The 21,853-nt window shown below is 49.3% G+C and overlaps 2 protein-coding genes across 6 annotated transcripts in view; both read right to left on the reverse strand.

The window, feature by feature from the left end:
* LOC309517194 (uncharacterized protein) overlaps positions 1 to 19,910 on the reverse strand; it is a gene marked incomplete at its 5' end in the record, with an annotated part of 43,422 nt that extends 23,512 nt beyond the window's left edge. Inside the window, 10 exons of one of the 5 annotated variants that reach the window (XM_082196289.1) lie at positions 7,275 to 7,325; positions 7,440 to 7,581; positions 7,752 to 7,877; positions 10,190 to 10,449; positions 11,031 to 11,254; positions 13,471 to 13,535; positions 14,490 to 14,650; positions 14,735 to 15,030; positions 16,399 to 16,441; positions 19,295 to 19,910. In XM_082196289.1, the coding sequence (XP_082052415.1) occupies positions 7,275 to 7,325; positions 7,440 to 7,581; positions 7,752 to 7,877; positions 10,190 to 10,449; positions 11,031 to 11,254; positions 13,471 to 13,535; positions 14,490 to 14,650; positions 14,735 to 15,030; positions 16,399 to 16,441; positions 19,295 to 19,910 (1,984 nt within the window). Of the gene's footprint in view, positions 1 to 7,274; positions 7,326 to 7,439; positions 7,582 to 7,751; positions 7,878 to 10,189; positions 10,450 to 11,030; positions 11,255 to 13,470; positions 13,539 to 14,489; positions 14,651 to 14,734; positions 15,031 to 16,398; positions 16,442 to 19,294 lie in introns of all 5 variants that reach the window. The other 4 variants (XM_082196288.1, XM_082196290.1, XM_082196291.1 and 1 more) reach the window with 4 other exon arrangements.
* The window catches only part of LOC309517198 (apoptosis-associated speck-like protein containing a CARD), a 39,590-nt gene extending 19,674 nt beyond the window's left edge, over positions 1 to 19,916 (reverse strand). Inside the window, exon 1 of the mRNA XM_082196305.1 lies at positions 19,794 to 19,916. The gene's annotated coding sequence lies outside the window, so the exon portion shown is untranslated. The remainder of the gene's footprint in view (positions 1 to 19,793) is intronic.
* Positions 19,917 to 21,853: the final 1,937 nt, after the last annotated feature.

A 21,853-nucleotide genomic window follows, 5' to 3' on the forward strand; every position in this document is an offset into this window, starting at 1 on the left:
ACAAAACAGGGCTGGTATGAAAGACCTTCATTTGGCACCAAAGGAGACTATAAAGCAGGGGGAATCTGTATTGGAAGGAGATTCCCTAACATTACTGTCAGAGCTGCCACCCAGTCCCAGCTCACATAGGACCAAGTCCGCCAGCGTTCACTTTATAAGAGTCTTTATTAAGTTACAGGTTTCATTTCCGAACTGCAGCGTGCAGCTCTACACCTTCTGCCCTAGGTCGGCGAAGACCCGTCTGAGTCCCCGCCTCTTGCACACCAGCTTAATACCCTAGCCTTGCTCCACCTCCTTCGCCTCTCCCTACGTCTCTGGGTCCTTCTGCCCCCCTGGGCCTCCTCCCTTCTACTCTCCTCTGACGCTGACCCCCCTGATCCTTCTGCCTCCTTGCGGCGGGCTTTAGGACCTGGCTCACTCTCCGGGCTGCTTACTGCTCCAGCTTCCGCTGCATTTGAACTTGGCGCGCGCCCCCAACTCTCTACTTTCCTCTTAACCGTTGCCTCGCTCTCTGAGGAGGGCGTGACCACCCCTGACTCGTGCCCTCCCTCCTGCTGACAGCCTCCGGAACCCGATGCCTGGCTACCTTCCTCCCTGCTGCTCTCAGTCTTGAGCGTGGGTCCCGACTTCCAGCTGCTGCCGCCCTCAGTTATGAGCGTGGGTCCCGACTTCCAGCTGCTGCTCTCTGAATCTCCTCTGTTCCCTTCCTCCTGGGGTGTCCCCCCGGATCCCCCCCTTGCTCTGCTCACTGGGGCTCCCTTTTGGGAGTCCTCTGACTCACTGCTTAGGCTTGGAGATCTCGGGTCGTCATCATCACTCATTTTCCCTTCGGATTCCTCCCCCTCGCTCTCTGCTTCCTCCCTTCTCTGCGTCTCTGCTCCTGAACCCCTGACATCCATCCCCCCCTCGAAGCCCCCCCTTCCCCCCTCCCCGCTTTCAGGTGTGGGTGCTGGGTGCTCCATCATCACGGGAGGGAATGCCGGATACAGTTCGCTCCCCGTGGTTGGCCGCCAACTGAAGACCTCCGAGTCTTCCTCCTCGCGGTCGCCGACGTTGACCTGTTCCGCTTCCATCTCTGTACCGCCGTGCTCGAACCCAAGGTCCTCCCCGAACACGTCCATGTCAGTCTCTGCGTCGGTCGCTCGACCTGGCATCTCCAGCCACTTCCGGCGCCATTGCTCCTCCGGTCGATCGTCCCACCAATACGAGGTGTCTGACGCCGAACCCGCCGGCGATCCTTCTGGGGAACGGGTGCTCAGTGCGGGTTCCCCGTCCGAGTCGAATCCATGGAACGTGCTGGAAGAAAGTGTGGGCGTGAACAGCCAGTCGTCGAAGAAGCTCGCTGGCATGGGTCTGTGTGGGAAAAGGGCATGAAACTCGTCCTTGAGCAGGGGTTCCTCCAAAGCGTAGTCTGGCACCCAGCTATTGGCGCTGGCCCGGGTGCCCTCTCTGGCTAGGAGGTATTCGACTCCCTCTTCTCCCCATCTGGAGTCCAAAATCTCCGTGACCTCGTTGATGGGGTCTTGCTGCGTCACCCCTCGCGTCTCCGTCCGCTCCCGGAACGGACTCGGTGCCGTCCCTGGCTCCTGGAATCTGTGAGGTGCCTTGTAGGGAGTGAGCACCGACCTGTGGAACACCGGATGCATTCTGGAACCCTCCGGCAGCGCCAGTCGGAAGGCTACCGGGTTGATCTGTGCTTCGACTTGGTACGGACCAATTTGCTTGTGCCCCAACTTCTTCTTGGCTAGTGACCTGGTCGGCACTGCGTGGGCTGCCAACCAGACCCAGTCTCCCACTTGGATCTCTTCGCCAACCCGCCTGTGCTTGTCAGCTTGCACCTTGTAGGCGTGCTTAGCGAGCTCCAGCTGCCGTCTGAGTTGATCGTGTACCGCCTGCAACTCTGACGCGAACGCGTCCGCCGTCTGTGGTTCTCCGTCCCCCACTCTCTCCCGTCCCGGGAAGGTTCTGGGATTCCTCCCATTGTTGGCGAAGAACGGCGTCACCCCTGTGGACACGTGCTTCGTGTTGTTGTAAGCGAACTCGGCGAGCGGCAGGTAATCCACCCAGGTCGCAGGTTGTTGATTGGCATAGCATCTCAGGTACTGCTGCATGATGGCATTGACTCTCTCTGCTTGCCCATTGGTCTGCGGGTGTCTTGCTGATGCCAGATCGACCTTGACATTTAGAAAACTCATCAGCTTCTGCCAGAAATTCGAGACGAACTGGCGCCCGCGGTCGGACAGGATAGACCGCGGCAGACCATGCACTTTGAACACGTGATCTATGAACAGTTTGGCGGTTTGTTCCGCCGTGGCCACCTTCGCACACGGAATGAAATGTGCCATCTTGGTGAACAAGTCCACCACCACTAGTACAGCTGTCTTGCCTCTCGAGCTGGGTAGATCCGTAACAAAGTCCAGGGCCACTCTCTCCCACGGTTCAAACGGCGTTTGCAGCGGTTCCAGCAGTCCCGCCGGTGGTTTGTGCACCGGTTTGGCCCTCTGGCAGGTGTCGCACCTCGCAACGTAGTCCGCGACTTCCCCTCTCAGTCTGGGCCACCAAAAGTCCCTTGCGACTAATTCCACCGTTTTTTCCGTGCCAAAGTGCCCGGCCGTGGGTGCGTCGTGCAGCTGCTGCAGTACCCTGGCGCGAAGTTCGTCTCCCGGCACGTAGATGGCCCCTTTACGTAAGAGCAAGCCGTCTCGTATCTGGAACTCGTCGCCCTTCGCCGTGCCCTTGTGCACCTCTGCCATCTTCGCCCGCGCGAAGGAGTCGTCCTGCAACGCCCGCCGCACCGCATCCAGGTCTACTGTGGCTGAAGCGCACGCCCACGCTGTTGGCGCGAAGATGTGCATGGCTGCCGCTGGCGTCGCCTCTTCGAGGTATTGCGGTTTGCGGGACAGTGCATCCGCCATGACGTTGGTGTCGCCTGGGACGTACTCTATTCGGAAATTGAAGTCAGCAAAGAACTCCGCCCAACGTATCTGCCTCTGGTTCAGGAACTGAGCCGTGCGCCAGTGCTCCAGATTCTTGTGATCCGTGCAGACCTGCACCGTGTGCTTGGCGCCGATCAGGAAGTGCCTCCACGCCTTGAAAGCTGCATGAATGGCCAGCAACTCCCTGTCCCAGATGGTGTAGTTCTGCTCCGACTTGCTGAGCTTTCTGGAGTAGAACGCTCCCGGCCTCCAGACCCCCTGTGGGTCCCTGTGCAGCAGGACAGCTCCCACTGCTCTATCGGACGCGTCTGTCTCTACCCGCATCGGTTTGCTGGGGTCGATATGCAGCAGTTGCTCTTCCGACGCGAAGAGACGCTTGAGTGCCTGAAAGGACTGCTCCGCCTGCTCCGTCCAGATGAATTTCTTCTTCTTGGAGCTTAGCGTGTCCGTAATGGCCGCCGTCTGCATCGCGAACCCCTTGATAAACTTGCGATAGAAGTTGGCGAAGCCGACAAACCGCTGGACCTCCTTCCGATTGCGCGGGCTCTTCCAATCCAACACCGCACGAACCTTGGCGCTGTCCATGGCTAGCCCCTTGTCCGACAACTTGTAACCCAAGAAATCCACCTCCGTCGTGTCGAACTGGCACTTCTCCAGTTTGGCGTACAGTCTATGCTGCTGCAGCCTCTTCAGCACCTCCCGAACATCTTGGTCATGGGCTTGCTGCGAGTCGGAGAATATCAGGATGTCATCCAGAAAGCAGACGCACTTCTTGTAAAGGAGTCCCGCCAACACATGATGCATGAAAGCTTGGAAACAGTGAGAACCGTTTTGCAATCCAAACGGCATCACTCTGTATGCGTAGGTGCCCAGAGGCGTGAACATGGCTGTCTTCCACTCATCGCCCTCCCTCATGCGGATGAGATTGTACGCACCTCGCAGGTCCAACTTGGTGAACACGCGTCCCTTGCGCACCGTCGCTAGCAGGTCGTCAATCCTGGGCATGGGGAAATCAGAAGGCTTGGTCATCTTGTTTAAGAGGCGAAAATCCACCACCAGTCTTTTCTGGGGCGTGTCCTTCTTCTTCACGAAGAAAACAGGACTGCCCCCTACTGCCCTGGACTCCCGGATGAAACCGCGCTGCAAATTGTGATCTATGAACTGTTTGAGTTCCTGTAATTCGTCCTCAGACATGGAATACAGCTTCCCTTTCGGCAGCGTCGCCCCTGGTAGGAGGTCAATCTTGCAGTCATATTGCCTGTGCGGTGGTAGCTTGTCAGCCTCTTTCTCGCAGAAGACCTCCAGAAAGTCCGCGTATTTGTGGGGGACTGCTTGCAACGTTCCCAACTGCAGTTGTGATTCCTCCTCCTCTCCCTCCTGTCTGGGCAGGATGCAGTGTTCTGCGCAATAAGAGGAGCCGAAGATCAGCTGTCTCTGGTACCAAGCCAGTGTCGGACTGTGCCTGTCCAGCCAACTCATGCCCAACACAATGGGCGTGTCCGACAGTTGGGTGACATTAAAACTGATGACTTCCCTGTGGTTGCCAAGGCGCATCACCATCGGTGGCGTTTGCTTCACCACCTGCCCCCCTAGCAACTCTCTGCCATCCACTGTGACGACTTGCAGGGGCAGAGTGGCAGGCAGTAGCTGTATAGCGTGCTGCTCCACAAAATCCTGCGCTATAAAGTCTGCGTTGCTTCCAGAATCCACAGAAAGCGGCACTTCGATAGTGACGCCATCGGGTAGCTGGAGAGATGCTGTGAGCTGCACTACTGGTTTGGGTGGGAGGGGGTCCGTGGGTTGCAAGATCGCTGGGGACTGCTTCACTGATGCGTCTGGCTGGGCCCCAGTGCCTCTGTCTCCAGCCAGACATCGTCGTTTCCCTGCTGTGGTTCTCCTTGCTGCGTTGCTGCAGTCACCATTGCTGAGGCTGCAGTGTGCTTGTGGAGCCTCCGGGGACACTCTTTCGCCAAATGGCCTGGATCCTCGCAGATGTAACACTTCCTGTTCCCTCTAGGAGGCTTCGCTTTCACTGCTGTCGGTGCTTGGGCTCTGGCTGCTGACTGAGCCCTTGCACCTCCAACCTCCATCGGTTCCCCTCCCCCTCCTGGCGGAGGTGTGGATTGCGCACGCGCTGCTTCTCTTGGAACGAAAGAGAAACTTCTCGCTGCTTCGCGCCCTCCACGTCCTTCATCTCTGCACCAGGGACGTTCTTCCAGCCTCACCCCCACAGTCAGCGCCCTTTGGACCACCTCCTGCGTGCTTCGGGGCCTCTCCCCCCTTGCAATTTCATCCTTGACCGCTGAGCTTAGACCCTCCCAGAACAGGTCTCTGACAGGGGGCGAATCCCGGTCCCACTCTAAGGCACTGACCAGCGCAAAAAAGCGGGCGTGGTACTGCCGGACGCTTGCCCTCCCTTGTTTCAGTCCATGAATCTCCCGTCGGGCAAGATCCACATCAATAGTAGACAAAAAACACGCATCCATCGCTTTGATAAAGGCATCTGCATTCTGAAGCGCCGGATCTTTATCCCTCCACAAATTGCGTAGCCACGCTTTAGCATCCCCATGCAAATGGGATAGTATGAACCCCACTTTCTCTTCCTCATCTCTAAAGTCTTTTGCCAGCAGTTGCAGTGCGCACATTACGTCTGCTCGAAAATTGGGGTACTGTTGTAAATTCCCATCGAAGTGAGCCACAAGCCCTCCTGCTCTCCGTGCCAACCCAACCCCCTCCGGTCTGGGTCCTGGCTGCCCGTGTTTAACCCATGCTTCAAACCTGGCGTGGAGATCTCTGTAGGCGGCTGCCGCATCCTCCTCCCTCTTCTTGGATGCCAGTACCTCCGCGTTCAATTGGGTAACTGCCTGTTGCAGCGCTGCAACTTTCTCTGCTTCCGTCATCTCTGCTAACCGTCGTGAGCTTGCTCCCAAACACCGATCCCCTCCTCCAGCTGCCTCTCTCTCCGCTGCGAGATATCAGGTGTCCGAAGCTTTTAAGAGACGGGTCTTACTGTCAGAGCTGCCACCCAGTCCCAGCTCACATAGGACCAAGTCCGCCAGCGTTCACTTTATAAGAGTCTTTATTAAGTTACAGGTTTCATTTCCGAACTGCAGCGTGCAGCTCTACACCTTCTGCCCTAGGTCGGCGAAGACCCGTCTGAGTCCCCGCCTCTTGCACACCAGCTTAATACCCTAGCCTTGCTCCACCTCCTTCGCCTCTCCCTACGTCTCTGGGTCCTTCTGCCCCCCTGGGCCTCCTCCCTTCTACTCTCCTCTGACGCTGACCCCCCTGATCCTTCTGCCTCCTTGCGGCGGGCTTTAGGACCTGGCTCACTCTCCGGGCTGCTTACTGCTCCAGCTTCCGCTGCATTTGAACTTGGCGCGCGCCCCCAACTCTCTACTTTCCTCTTAACCGTTGCCTCGCTCTCTGAGGAGGGCGTGACCACCCCTGACTCGTGCCCTCCCTCCTGCTGACAGCCTCCGGAACCCGATGCCTGGCTACCTTCCTCCCTGCTGCTCTCAGTCTTGAGCGTGGGTCCCGACTTCCAGCTGCTGCCGCCCTCAGTTATGAGCGTGGGTCCCGACTTCCAGCTGCTGCTCTCTGAATCTCCTCTGTTCCCTTCCTCCTGGGGTGTCCCCCCGGATCCCCCCCTTGCTCTGCTCACTGGGGCTCCCTTTTGGGAGTCCTCTGACTCACTGCTTAGGCTTGGAGATCTCGGGTCGTCATCATCACTCATTTTCCCTTCGGATTCCTCCCCCTCGCTCTCTGCTTCCTCCCTTCTCTGCGTCTCTGCTCCTGAACCCCTGACAATTACAAACGTGACTTTTCCTTGTTGCACCATGTATGCAGCACTGTATCACTGAAAACCAAGAAGCCCATGTGGTAAAACATACCAGGGGAAATTCAACATCACCCTCTATGGCCATTTCTACTTGACAGACTGAGAGTTCTCCCCACAACAGCCAAGAACACACATTGCTCCTTTCCCCACTGTTCTGGAGGTTCTCCTGACCCTTCAAAGCACATCTGGGGGTGCAGGGAGGAGAGCCCAATTGCACTAGTGTGAGCACTTGGACAAGATTCCATCAACACATTAGGTTATTTGAATCCACGCCAAAGTTGTTTTTTACATAACTGAGCTGGATTGAAAGACCTTCATCTGGCACCAAAAGAGAATATAAAGCCAGGTGGAGCTATATCGGAAGGCAATTCCATAACAAGAGTGACTTTTCTGTGCTGTACCATGTATACAGCAGTACTCTATCACCAGCCACTCTGTGCTCCCATTGGGAGGAAGGTGAGATTTAAAGTAAGAGGAAATAATTAGAACTTGCTGACCTTGTGCTGCTTGTAGAAGAGGAGAACTCATCTCAGGGGACTTTAAGTCTTCTGAAAGAGAACAGGAAAGAGGCAGTTAGAGAGGGAATGTGACCGGGATGTCCTTTATCACCCTGCCTCCCAAATTATGGTCCAACCTTGTGATCTTCCTCCATTCCAACTCACTTTGTGTCACAAGGGCCTCCCAGATGAGTTCATTAGTGCATTTCTCCATCACACTAAAGTTGAAGGTATATTTCATTTGCTCAGCAGACAGTTCCACATACTGCTGCATCTTGTCAGCATCCAGATATTGAAACTTCACTTCCTGTGGGGAAGCATGGAACCTCCTTATGTGCAAACAGAGCATGGCCTAGTTAACCGTTCCAAGGGAGTCAAATTAAAGGGTGAGGGGGATCCTGGTGGAGTTCACCTGTTCTCATACTTTACAGCCTTGGCTCTGCCCTAGCAAAGCCTTTCATCATCTTTGTGCCTCACCTTGGGACAGATTCTGGCATCATTTGTCTCCACAAAGAAGCGACAGCCAATTGTCAAAGGTTTCAGGGTCCAAGGGGGCTTCTCTATTCTCTGTGAAGGACACTGTACTTCATGCTCATGAACCGCCTGGGAAAGGGAAAGGTCACTTTTGAGATATGCAAGAAAGGTAACCAACTTCTGGAAGACTGGATCCCTACCCTTTCTTGGCTTTATTGCAGCATGTAAGGCAGAGATGGAGAAGCTGCAACCTTCTAGATGTCATGAGTCAGGAATGATGGGTTTTGTAGACCTGCAGCATTTTAAAGGACACGGGATCTCCATCAGTGATATAAAGAAAACTAAACCGCTTTGGTAGTAGAGACCAAAATATGGACATGTCATTTCCCCACCCCATGGGGAACTCCAGTCTCGACTCTTGGAATGGCCAGGTTGACCCATGAAGCAACAGAGGGGTGCCAGCTATCCTGGGACACCCTACCACATCTCCCGATGAGACAACACAGGAAACCATAGAAGGCTGAAAAAGTAAGATAAAATTCTTAGGAGCAGTTAAAATTGAGAAGGCATTTTATCTTTTATGTTTGCAATATTTGCAAACCAGAACCAATGGATTTCCTCCAGTGATTTTGGAGAAACCTCATAGTAACTACTAAGCCTATTCCTAAAGAAAGCAAGGAAAATTTGGTCATCACAAAAAACATTTATTTTGAAGGAAGCTCCACTGATTTCAGAGAAGGATTAGGGAAATTAGAACTGGAACATAAATATATTTTGCTTGCATTATTTCAATGACAAAGCTGTTATAAAGGGAGCCAGGCAGGGCACTGGTCCACTGGAAAGGAGGTTACCCAGCAAGTAAAAAATGCTTATTTCAGCATTGGAAATGCCATTTTAAACATCACTACTGGTGGGAAGAAAAGTACCATATTTTTCGCTCCATAAGATGCACCTGACCATAAGACGCACCTAGTTTTTAGAGGAAGAAAACAAGACAAAAAATATTCTGAACGAAACAGTGGATGTATGATTTTTGTGGTCCATGCTGTGGCCACAGACATGTGATTTGGGTGGCACTGTGGGTTAAACCACAGAGCCTAGGACTTGATGATCAGAAGATCGGCGGTTCGAATCCCTGCGACGGGGTGAGCTCCCATTGCTTGGTCCCTGCTCCTGCCAACCTAGCAGTTCGAAAACACACCAAAGTGCAAGTAGATAAAAAGGTACCGCTCCAGTGGTAAGGTAAACAGCATTTCCGTGCGCTGCTCTGGTTCGCCAAAAGCGGCTTGGTCATGCTGGCCACATGACCCGGACGCTGTACGCCGGCTCCCTCGGCCAATAAAGCGAGATGAGCGCCGCAACCCCAGAGTCGGTCACAACTGGACCTAATGGTCAGGGGTCCCTTTACTGCAAAAATCCTGAGGATCCATGTGGATCCGTGCTTTGTAACCACGTTTTTGCGCCACTGCAGCCCCATGCAACAGTGGGTGTGTGATTTTTTTGGTGCAGGTTGTACCCATGGACATGCTATGTGATCTGCTAGTGAATTTGGGGTGACCCAATGTAAAAATCCTGAGGATGCATGGGCTTTTACCTCCCCCCTCCCAGGTAGCTTCCTTTATCACTAGTGTCCCTTATCTCCCTCCCTGATTACTTAATATTCTTTTGGAAGCCGCCCAGAGTGGCTGGGGAAACCCAGCCAGATGGGCGGGGAATGAATGAATGAATGAATGAATGAATGAATGAATGAATGAATGAATGAATAAATAAATAAATATTATTATTATTATTATTATTATTATTATTATTATTATTATTATTATTACCAATCAGCTGCTTCCTTTCAACACTCCCTTCCCTCGTTTGCCTTAGTGTCTTTTCCTTAGCTGGAGCAGTTTTTTGCTCCTCCTTTTCTTCTAATTTCTCTCTTTATTGCTTTAGTCTTCCTGTCTCCTCTCCTTGCAAGTTCGTTCTTTACCTCCCCCCTCCCAGGAAGCCTGCTTTATTGCTAGCATCCCTTATCTTGCTCTCGATCGCTTGCTGATCAGTGGCTTTGTTTCAACACCCACTTCCCTCTTTCAACAAAAGAAAGCATGATCTGCTTTTTGCCCCTGGGCAATTCAGCTCCAGGGACCACGCATTCACTCCATAAGACGCACAGACATTTTCCCTTACTTTTTAGGAAGAAAAAAGTGTGCCTTATGGAGCGAAGAAAATGGTAATTCATTGAGTGACAACCGCCAATCTTCTCTCTAGGGGCATGTTAATGTTGGAGAGCAGTTTGGTAAATTAGTTCAAGCCCAACAATGGGAGATACAGTTCATGAACCATGACACACTCTGATGCATAATTTTGTATAGCTACACTGTCAGGCTTCCTATGGTCAAGCAAAAGATCCAGGTCGTCTGGAATACCAATCAGAGTTGGAGAATCCCGATTACCTTTCTTAGAGAAGAGTCATTGGGTAGGAGGTACAGATGAAATGTTGGTGGCTGGAACTGAACCATTTGATAGAGCAGTGCCACAGTGTGGACCAGTATCTTCCGCTTAAACCATGTCCATGATGTTTTCAAAATGGCTCCACGTGGAGAGAAGTTTGGGTTTTCCAAAATAACACGATACGGCCCCACTCTGTCTGGGGTCTCTAGACTCATCCCCCCTTCCACAAAATGTGCAATGTAGACTTGGAAAACATCTTTACCTAGAAAGAAAGAAGGGTAGCCCAGGAAGCCACACCTACTGAGCATTGCATCTCATTCCAGTACATCTAGCCCCTATTCCCTAAGGCTCTTCCTCCCCCAGGTCCTTCCCAAAGGGATCTGAGATTCCAACACCATGTCTGTATTTGCTCTGTCTTCTTCATACCACTTCTGATTCTGGGAGACGAATGGAGAAGAAAGCTGGTCACAGCAGAAGGGGAGACTCCCTGGCTTCTCAGTAGCCTGCCTCACATCCGTCTCCTAGTCCCCCTCCTCTACAGCCTCCAACTCTGCACTGCTCTCGGTCACAGCCTCTTCCTGCTCACTAAACCCTGTTCCCTCTCCAACCCCCAACACCACCTCCTCCCAGGCTGCTCCCTCTGATCCCTCGTCATTGTCCCACCAGCAATCTCCTGGCTCTGAGCCTTCTTCCCTTGGGAGTTCCCCAACTGGTGCCTCCCACCACTCCTCTGCAGCCAGCCTGGGCATGACCTCCCCTGAGTGTGGATGACAGAGCTCATCACTGCACCCATCCTGTTACATGCAATATTTATTTTGTTGCAAGCTTTTTTACCTGTCATACCTGCAAGACACAGGAAGTGAGGGAAGTGAACAGCTGCCACAGCCTCTGCTGGATCTGCTTCAATGTTGATCAAAGGCCCAGCGACAACCCAGTCTTCCATGTTCTGTTCGGCCAGGTGCTTAGACCACGAATCCAAGTGGTAGGTGATGGTCACAGCTCCTCTCACCTCAAATATGACATCAGTATAAAAGCAAAGGAAGGATCCAGCCTCCGTGAAGCACAGCCTGAATGGCACAAAAGGAAAGGAAAGCGGATTAAACATCAGCGGGACACCCTCTGCATCTTCCTGATGGGAAGCAATCCCTACCCCAATATATTTAGCCATAAAATCTGAAAGAAACAGTACAACAGGTTAGAGCACGGTTCTGATCAGTGCTATTCTTTTAGAAATAGAAGTGCCGGAACTCACCAATAACGGTTCCCTTCTTCTCTTATAATGGCCATGGCACCCACCTGAGAGGTGCTGGAACTCAGTTCTGGTGAGGTCCAGATGAAAAAAGCCCTGGAGCTGATAATGCCAAGGTTTCAAGTTTGATCCCTGTATGGGGCAGCTGCATATTCTTGCATTGCAGAGGGTTGTACTATAAGACCCTCAGGATCCCTTCCAACAATCCTATGATTCTATGAAGATTAGGATTCTATGAAGATTAGCACACTTAAACCCCTATGGAAAGCAGGGTGTAAAAGAGTGAAATGGAGATGTGGAATATTAACCCCAAGGTCACAACTGAAAAGTGGGGTGGATGGTTGGCACCCCAGCAAATGTCTGGACTCTGGACAGTGTGGCAAATCTGGGGGGAAAGATCAAAAGTCAGTGATTTGGAGCAGGGGCAATAAAGCCCAGGGTGGGGGGAGGGGGGAGAAAGGAGGCACCAACCTTCCTTCAAGCAGCTCCTTGGGTGACTTTGGGCAAGCCACTCGCATTTACCCTAACCTACATCACATGGTTCTTGTAAAGATAAAATGAGGATGGGAAAACCACGTGCTCTTTGTGTGAGACATTTAAAATGCAATCAAACCAACAATTCATGTTTTGCTAGATAGGTTTTCCCGTAAACATGCTAGCAAGAGCTCTGTGATAAAAAAACCCCCTTGTGCCCAGGCAGGAAGTGGGCGCAACTATATCTCCTCCTCTTTGCCTGGGCACACCTTCTTTCTGCTCTTCTCCACCATGTCTGCAAAGGTACAAGATCTGGTTAAGTCTGAGCTCCAGTCTCAGGCTCCATTTCTAAGCTAGACTTAAGCATGTCTTTGTAACCGGATTACCATTTTAAGCCTGCCTGAATAAAGCTGCTTATAAGAAGCATTCTGAATGAGTAAGCGTTATTTCTACCTTTGACAAGACTATTTTGTGTATAATAGTTATTTTAAGGGGGAGAAAAGGGTGATATCAGCCTGCCTTAAAGCACCCTGAGTTACTTAAACTAAAAGGCTAAAACTAGCCTATGTAAGGCTTCTCTTTTAAGCTGCAAATGGATGGCACTCTGCTGAACTCACAAACATGAGGAAGGATAATATCTAACAAATATATCCTCTCTTAACAACTAACCACATCCCAACACTTTGATTTCTATACCACCTTTCTTCAAAATAAAATGTATGTATACATTTATTTAAGGAGTAGAAAAACCTTTTCTCCAAACTTACAGACTTCACTTTCCTCACAATCTGCTTTGCTTAGACGTCATTTTGTGATGCTAAGCCCATTCCTCAGAGGACGGGGGATATAAACACCTGGATATAAGCAACACCGATGTTGAATCGTAATATTTTCCCAGCTCTGTTCCTAAGAACCCAAGAATGCAATGTGCAAGTGACAGATTGTCAGGATGCTGTCAGTAACACCCAGCTGTTGCCCAGAAAATTATCGTAACAAGGGAATATTTCTTACCATCATTTTTTATTCAGTATTTACAGAGAGAGGCTATACAACCCAGTCTCTTCAATAATGGCGTTGTCCCAAGTGAATCTCCACATACCCTGTCTTTCCCACTTCCTCATTCATCACTTCTATTGGTGCTGTCTTTGACCTCTTAGCTCTCCTACTTTAAAGGCTCACTGGGTTCTGGAAGATGGTGTGTCTGGAATGCTTTCTAATGTCAGCATGTTAGCTGTGTGTGCTCTTGCTCTCCCATGATTTCCCAACTTTCCCTCTCATCCGCCTCTGACCTCCCTCAAACCCCTGTTCTAAATCTATACTGTCTTCTTCTTCCTCTTCCCTGGAAGGTTCAGGTCTCCCCCACTCCTCCTCTGCCCAGTCCCTGACACAGATGTAGTTTGGGAACGTTTTAGAGAGCACCACCACATACGATGATTGCGAGACCTTCATATACCAAATGTGCTCTGCTGAACACTTCTCTGAAACCCCAAAAGATATTCAATGTAGATAATTTTCCCTTAAAGGAGAAAGCTTTGAAAATCTGAGAGAGACATTGCTCACCTGTATCTTTCACGACTCATTTCTGAGTCCAAAAACACCTCTGGTCTGATTGTTTCTGGAAGATCCTGTAACAAAATAATTTATCACCAATATGAGCACCAGACCCCTTTCCCACCTGAAATCAGGACATTCCTGTCTGTTTCTAACACCCATATGGCCACAGCAAGGAGCACTGCTTGAGGTCAGCCCCACAAATACAGACCACTAATGGCTCTTTTAGAGCTACTTTCTTCTACATTCATTTATGCCATAGTAGTTCTCACTCAGGTCTGACAGTTTCTTATGAAAGGTTTTTTCTTTCACCTCAGGGGCATTCTCCCTGTTCCTTACAGAGAGCCCCTGCACAGGTTTCTCCCTATTAACGTTTAGCGATCTTCCTCTTTCTGTTTCACTTTAGACAGATCACACTAACACACACGGCCCAAATGAGTATCCTGGAAACTCTCTCTTGGCAGCCATTCTCCCTCCTCTCACGCAGAGAGAGAAGCAGAAAGATAGTTGAAAATGATAGTTACTGGAATAACAGTTGGAACAGAATGGAATGCCTCTCTCATGTGACCCACACTCAACCAATCCCATGAGAGATACAGTGAAAGGAAAATAAAACGTAAGAAAACATTCCCATTCCAGGAAATGGGAATGCACTGCCACAGAATAGGTCTTCAAAGAGGCTCTAGTCTGTGTTCAGTCAGACTCATTCTGCCAACTTCCTTGTAGTCACCCTCTCACACGCTTCTTCATTACCAGCTCCCTAGAGAACCAGGCGGCTGGTCTGGATCCAGTTCCTGAGCAGGGACACTCAGGAGTAATCTGTCTGGCTGTGTCTTGCAGATTTGGAATGAAATGTCTCAACAGCAGTTGTTTAAAATTACTCTTTTTTTTACCCCAAGTACTCAGAAAAATCTGTCAAAGTCTTTCTACAATTCCTACTTTTAGTTAAGCATTTTTATTCATTTATTTGATTGGGGGGAGGTGGCTGCCCCCTCCCCCGGTCTGGGCCCATGTGTTCAGCCACTTACCTCACAGGGACACAGATTACACACAACACTTTCCCCACAAACTGCTGGGTTTTCCACCTTGCTGCTTCTTCCTTCCTCCACAAACAAGGGGGATTCTGACTTCAGCCCTGAGGGGCCTGTCCCCTGGACCAATTCTTTACCCGAGCCTGTAAAAGACAATTCTTTACCTGACCTGACTGTTGCAAGGAGGAGGAAGGTTGTTGAACTGTCCTTGAAGTTTAAAAAGTACTCCAAGTCAAACTCACCATGGACTGCAACTAGCAGAATCTGAATGGAGCCTGGATGTTTCCTTTCTACTTGTTCCAGGAACCAGCAACAAGTTGCCTCCCCCCTTTCCTGGATCATATCCAGCAATTTTTGACATTCCTCCTTGAAGTCTTTCTTTGCTTTCCACAAGTCCCTGTATTCTTTCCGTGTGATAATAAAGCCATAGCTTAAGAAATCTATAAAGAATCCTACGTCCTTTTCAATAATTTCAAGTAATTCTTTTCTTCCCTTGCAGACTATTTCATCACCAGTGATAGCGACTCCTTCCAGTGACCTGTGGCAAAAACATTTCTTTTATGTTGGCATTTGTGGCTGGGAGGGTGGGGTGGGGAGGGAGGGATAGCATTAGAGCCGAATTAGGATACAAGCTGGGGCTGAAGTTCTCCACCCCTGCTCTACTGCCCTCACTGATCCTTGCAGACCATTTGATCAGCAGTGACAGCGACTCCTTTCATTGACCTGTGGCAAAAACATTGATTTTATTTTAGGCATTGTTGTGGGGAGAGAATTAGAACCTGATTAGGATACAAGTTGGGGCTGAAGTTTTCCACCCCTGGTATACTGCCTTCACTGATCCTCTGAGCATGCTGAGATCTGCTTTTCTTTGCAACCTGGAAAACATGCTGATTTATTCCACACTGGGGGAAAAGCATGATGTAATTTGCCATCCTTTTTAATGGCCAAGAATATACTAAACCAGTCAGCTGCCTCTCTTGTCCATAATTTTCCATCTTCCTGAGAGAGGAAGATGCAGCAGCTGTGCCTCCCCCTCCCCCCTCTGGGCTAGGGTATTATTATTATGCAGCTGATTGGTCTTAGCTGTCAGGTCCAGCTCTGCCTCCTCTTTCAGGTAAGGCAGCCTCCTTTCCACCAGCAGAAGGAAAAAGCCACTTCATCTCAGGTTGCCTCCTCCATCCCAGCCTGGCTCAGCCCCCCTGGTCCCAGCATCGCACCCCTCACCCACAGCAGGGCGAGGGTCTTCCCTGCCACTGATGCTGCTCCTGCCACTGCTCATTGCTGGTGGGGCTGCTGAGAAGGAATGAAGGCAGGAGGAAAAGAAAGGAGAGAAGTGACTTTCCCCTGTGTTTTCAAACACACACCCTTAGCAAACTACAGTTTCTGGGGAAACACCCGCTTGATTTGCCTCAGTCACTAAAATGTCTGGGGCCAGCCCTGCATACAAAGCATGTTCTATGACAAGATGAAGAAGTTTGAATTCAGAGTATTATGGTTTGCATGTGATGTCATGTGGTGAGAGGAGGCCTGATGGGGTCTGTCACAACAGCAGGGAGGGCCTGAATGGGTCCACCACAGCAGCCCATCGGGGCCAGTCAAAGCCTTGAGTGTGGCCAGGATTTATTTTAGGGGGCAGGCTTTATGTTGGGGGGGACAGAACTGAGTTCTCTTGGACACAACTGATCAATTAGTTAAGGTTTTTATTTATTTACTTGATTGGGGGGCAGCTGGCCCTCTGCCTACTCCCATGGTCATGGGCACAGAATATTGAGGGGACCCAACCCACTCCTTGAAATTTGGGGGGTTGTCAGTCCCCCGTCCCCTTGCTTATCATCAAACCCCTTAGCACCATTCGTTCTAGCAACACATTTGCCCATCCTGCAAACAGAATTGTGTTGGGACTTACCACACGTTTCTCTTTCTTTCATTGCTCAGCATATAATTATAACCTGTAAGGAGGTAAGGGAGAGGTCAAAATTGGCTGCTTTATTCCCCCTCCCCCTGCCCCCCAAACAGTCTTTTTCTATATTTAATTGGTGCCAGTGCATTTCTTGCTGGGTAAGCACTTCTTTCCTTAACCAGTGACTAGGGGTGTCACACTAGCTGTTTGGAGGGTATAGAATATTCTCCACAAACTGTAAATTCTAATGTAAGAACTGGTTTTACAACCCACATTTTAAAAATCTAGTAAAAATTAAGTCAAGCTGTGATATTGCCAGTGCAAGTAATGAATAATGAATTTTTTGATCCAGTTACATTACTGGGCAATGTGTCATTCACCATTGGCACTTCTGAAATGTAAGCTACAGAAAACATTTTTTTTTTTTAGTTTTAAAAATGCTATTCGTTTAAATTTGATGAACATTTGAATTTGTATGTATTTCAACTATATGTAATAGCCTTTTTTCTATTTTGGTGTGACCTTATTCTTAGCGATTGTATATCCTTGGCCATACAGTGTGATTTTTTTTTTTTTTTTTACAGAAAGTAGCTTTAATGCTTTATACACTTAAAGTACCTAGGCCTATAAAATTATGTGTAATAGCACGTGAGGTGGACTTATTTATTTAGCTAAAAGGAATAGACAGAGACAGACCAGAAAAGCTTGCATATGTAGCACATAACTTAAAGCTCCTAACAAGCTCATTGAATTTTACACAACCATCAACTTTGTTCTATGATCTCACAGATGATCAGTGTGGAACTGAAAGCTCTGCTACCAGTGGAGACAAACATGGTGACTTATCCTCTTAAGATGTTTGAGGAGTCAATAGAAATTTATAAATATTTGAGACTTGTTACTTAAAGCCTATTTTTTGAATAAATTTATTTCTTGTCACAATTTATCAGTTATAATTTTAATATGTTGTGTGTTGCCTTACTTGTCTAAAGGTAAAGGGAGTGTCAGCATCGCCCTAGAGCCAGTGCACCAACTGGACTCTTGCACCTCAACCCCGACTGGGCTGGGCGAGCTGGGAAGCACTGCCAGAGACCTCCTTCTCACAGGAACAGGTCACAGTGCTGTGGACTCACAGCTTAGAGCTGAGAGCACCGGATTCACTGTCTCAATAATACAGTCATTGCGCAGCAGAGTTTTGCAGAGTCTTGCAGAGTATAAACCACTCGGAGAGCAGCTCTGTAGAATATCTTCCTTTTATTCTATAACTACAACTATGATACAAAACTATATACAGAGCTGAATATTCTAAGCATAAATCAATGCTACACTGAGAGTCTGCAGCTGCTCTTAGCAGCAATCTTATCTCTAGGATCTCTAACACTCTCACTCTCTCCGATACACTGACTGACTGACTCTCTCTCACACACACAGATATGTTGCTGGGCAGAATAAGTAGATAGGCAGGACACGCCTCCTTCTCTCTGGAGAGTCAGCAGAGACCATCAGGAGATGATCAGGAGATTCTTGGGTATGGGAGGGGTGAAATCTCCTCATCGAGCAGATAGTAATTTGCATTTGCATTTGTTATGTAACTTGTCATTACTGATTATTTGTTTTATTTTCTGGAAATAATAGCATTTATTTTAAACTTTATATTGATTTTATTAGTGTTGTACAGTACTGAAAATACTGCACCATGTAGATATGCTTATTAAAGAACGTACTCATATAGCGGACCTAAGGTTTTTTTATATTGCTTTTACTTTAAAAGCTACATTTCATACATACACAACATAATTAGAATTCAAAGTTGATGGTAAATATACGGTTAGTGGTGGGTGGTAGGCTTAGTGATTAACGCGAGTCATACACGTTGTTTTTTCAATTTCAAGTTTGGTGCAAAAAAATCAAAGAATGTGAATTCACTGCATTGCCTCATTGAATAGAAGCATCTGTACAGTTTTTGGTTGCCATCTGAACAAGTTTACCCATGAATAAACATGCATATTAATTAATTATATCATTTTCAATGCATCAAAATTATACCATTTTCAATGCATTAAAATGAATATTCTTCTATTTTAAATGAAAATTCTCTAACATTCTCATTAATTGATAATATTCTCGAGAATATTCTCCAAAAGATTCTTCTCCAGAAGATTATTCACTAGATTTTAACATCACTAAACCATTTTATACCATCATAAAGCATGGATATTCCTCCTCCTCTTCCTAGTGCAATCTATTTGCAGGACATTCTGCAGGCAGAACTTCCAGCTGGATGACCAGGGAAGAGCCATGGCTCAGTGGCAGAACACCTGCTTTGCATGCAGAAGGTCCCAGGTTCAATCCCTGGTGTCTCCAGGTAGGGCTGCGAAAGACTCCTGCCTGAAACCCTGGAGAGCTGCAGTCAGGCAAGATCCTGAGCTAGATGGACCCTGAGGCCCATTTGGGACCTTCCTCTGTTCCAGAGATGTCAGGATGGCCTGAAAACTTTCTGAATTTACAGGCCTGATTAAAACTTTTTGCAGGGCTCAAGCAGGAAAGAAAAAGGACTTTCCCTTCTACAAAGGGACAAGCTCAACCCCGAGTCCAAAGAACTGCCAGCCCTTGTACTTAAGGCTGATTCTTTGCTGTTCTGTGTGTCCTAAGGGCCCTGAAGGTATTTGTAATATTTTAAGCAATAGCAACCAGACTGTTGAAACATACCAAATTCTTCCGTATGCGCTAAATGCCTGGCGCTAAAGTAAAGGTACTTCCAAACATACCAAGCCCATGGTTGTGTTGTTTTTCCTTCCCTCCTTCGCGGCTGCAGCTCAGCGCTGGGCTGGCGCAACCAGGGACGGAAGGATCTGCTGTCAGACTGAACGACTGCGAAGGTCACGATCCACCAAAGCCTTACCTTCCGTGATGTAGAGTAGCATGCCCGCCTCGAACTCGCAGTCAACGGCCCTCAGTGCTTTGGCCGCCACCTCGACTGCATAAATTACGCCGTAGTAGCTGAGCAGCAGGTATCGGAGGCGAGAGGCGCCTGCCTTGTGCAGAGCCTCTTCGGGGATGCGAACGAAGCCCTCCTTGAGCGGGATCTCGCGCAGTTTGCGGCGGAACCTCCGCCGCTGGTCCCGACTCAAATCCCGCAGGTAGAATTGCAAGGCGCGAGCGATAGAGAGACTCTCCCGGTAGTCATTCGCCTGCTCAGAGCCAAAGCGCAGGGCAAACGGGTCCTGCCGCCGCCCCGGGAGGAGGTCCCAGGGGGTAAAGTTGTCGTCGTCGCTGCTGCTGCTGTTGCTGCTACTCTGGTGGTAGAGCCATCGAGACCTCTGCTGTCCCTGGAACTCGAGGAGGGGATCCTCCTCCCTCTCCCCTTCCTCCCTCCTCCCCTTCTTCTCGGTCTCTTTCGCCTTCAGCTTCTCGCCTCCTTCCTCCAGGGGCTCCTTCGCCGAGGGGTCTTCGGGGTACTTGCCTGTGCGGCTCCACCGCCGCTGCTTCCCCTCCCCCTTCTCCTCGGGGGTCGTCATGGCGCCCCTGCTCAGAGGAAAGTCTCGCCCCGCGGCAGAGCCGGAGAGGCGGCAGAGTCCGAAAGGAGGAAGAAGGAAGCGGGCGACGCCCTCGGGGAAGCGGCTCCGCAGGGCGGAGTTGGCGGCCAACACTCCCGAGGTTTCCTCCCCCCCCGCCCCCCCCAAAAAAGAGAATCAGCGCTGGACCTGGGAAGGCGAGAACGTGGGAAGGGCCTTCCCGGCGCAACCAGAAGATTGGCTGGCAGGCAGGCAGGGGGGAAACAGCAAAATAAAAACACGCGCTTCCTCCCAAGTTTGGCTCAACCAGAGGCTAGCAAGGTTAGGTGGTCCCCGCTGCGGAATTTTTTTTTGTCACCCCCAAAAAATCTTTTTTTTTTTACAGAGGGTACCCCAAAGTTGCGCCTGCCTGGTATCAATAGGCAGGGAGTTCCAAAGTCTGCCTATGCTGCCACACTAAAATATTGATTTTTCACAAGTGCAGGTGTTTTATGTGGAACCAGTAACTCCAACAGTTTTCTGAGATCAAAGCAGTTGAGTTGGGAATACATGGGGGAAGGCAATCTCTCAAGTAAGCTGAACCCAAGCTGTTAAGAGCTTTGTAGTCCAGCATAAGACGAGTGGGGTCAGGTCAGTAGCCCATCCAGCCCTAGAAACATGGCTTTAGGGATTATTATTGTTTAATACAGGTAGGTGGCCGTGTTAGTCTTCAGATACCTGATATCAGATATCTGAAGAAGTCTGCATGCACACGAAAGCTCATACCATAACAAACTTCGTTGGTCTCTAAGATGCTACTGGACAATTTTGGGAAAGATACCTTTTAAGGACTTTTTTTAGAAGAAGAAAAAAAGACTTGATTCTTTTAAAGGATTTTTTGGAACAGTTTTTTAAATGATTTTTTTCATTAGAATTTATTGACTTATTTAAAAAAAACCAAACTTTTTTTTGTTAAGCACCTTTCAACATCCTCAAGCATTAGCACCAACCAATAGTCATTTTAACCACCAATCGGAAAGAAGTCGCTCCAAAGCAGTGTTGTGGTGCAGAGACAGAAAAACAAGTCTTTGGGAGCAACTGGATTCTTATGTGTCAAACAAAAGCACCATGCATTGCCCTAAAAGTCCAGGGAACACGAGGTGCTTTTCATTGGACATGCATCAATATTATTTGCACCTGCAAAAGTTTTGGGGCTGTCCTACATACTTCCTTTCCCACCAGTCCTAGAACTTCCCGATGAAATCCTATAGCTGTTCATGCCACAAATCTTCTAGGGGAGAGTGGGGGGGGTCCCCTCTTTTGCTGTGCCACTCCAGAAATCGACAATATGGTAGCCACAGGGAACAACTAATAAAAGGCAGAATTAAATCCACCACTGATGCGCTATTATTCTGTCTAGGAACAGAACACCATTGTGGAAGGGCCCATTAACTATTTCCCCAGAAGGGCGGCTACTCCCATAGCTCATGAGACAAGCACACCCCAGGGACTAGGAACTTGAGCATCCAGTCATCTTTAATTTAAAAAACAACAATGTTTAAATAATTAACAACAGAGAGGCTTGTTTCATGTACTACCGATTGCAAAAAAAGGTGGGAGGGGAGAGATAACACACACACACACACACACAAAACCACACACAACCACACCTTGCAAAGTGGCACCATCTGATATTTGAGGATTATTTCCACCAGCCCAGTCTTGCTCTTCCGAAAGAGGGGGGGGGGGTATCAATGCCAGCTCCTTAAAGGAGCAGATACTTTCCAAGCTCTAAACGGAGATGCGAAAGCTGAAAGCTGGCAACAGGCAGCCCTGCCAGGCACCCGCGGCTTAAATGCACTATGCAAGGGGGGTAGGGAAGAGAGCCCCAGGAAAACCCAAAGCCTGGCGGCAGAAGCAGAAAGCCTCTTAAAGAGGCAGGCAGCTCGTTAGAACGCTGAGGAAAA

The sequence above is a fragment of the Podarcis vaucheri genome (genome assembly GCF_965113315.1).
Source record: "Podarcis vaucheri genome assembly, chromosome: 13".
NCBI lineage: Eukaryota > Metazoa > Chordata > Lepidosauria > Squamata > Lacertidae > Podarcis > Podarcis vaucheri.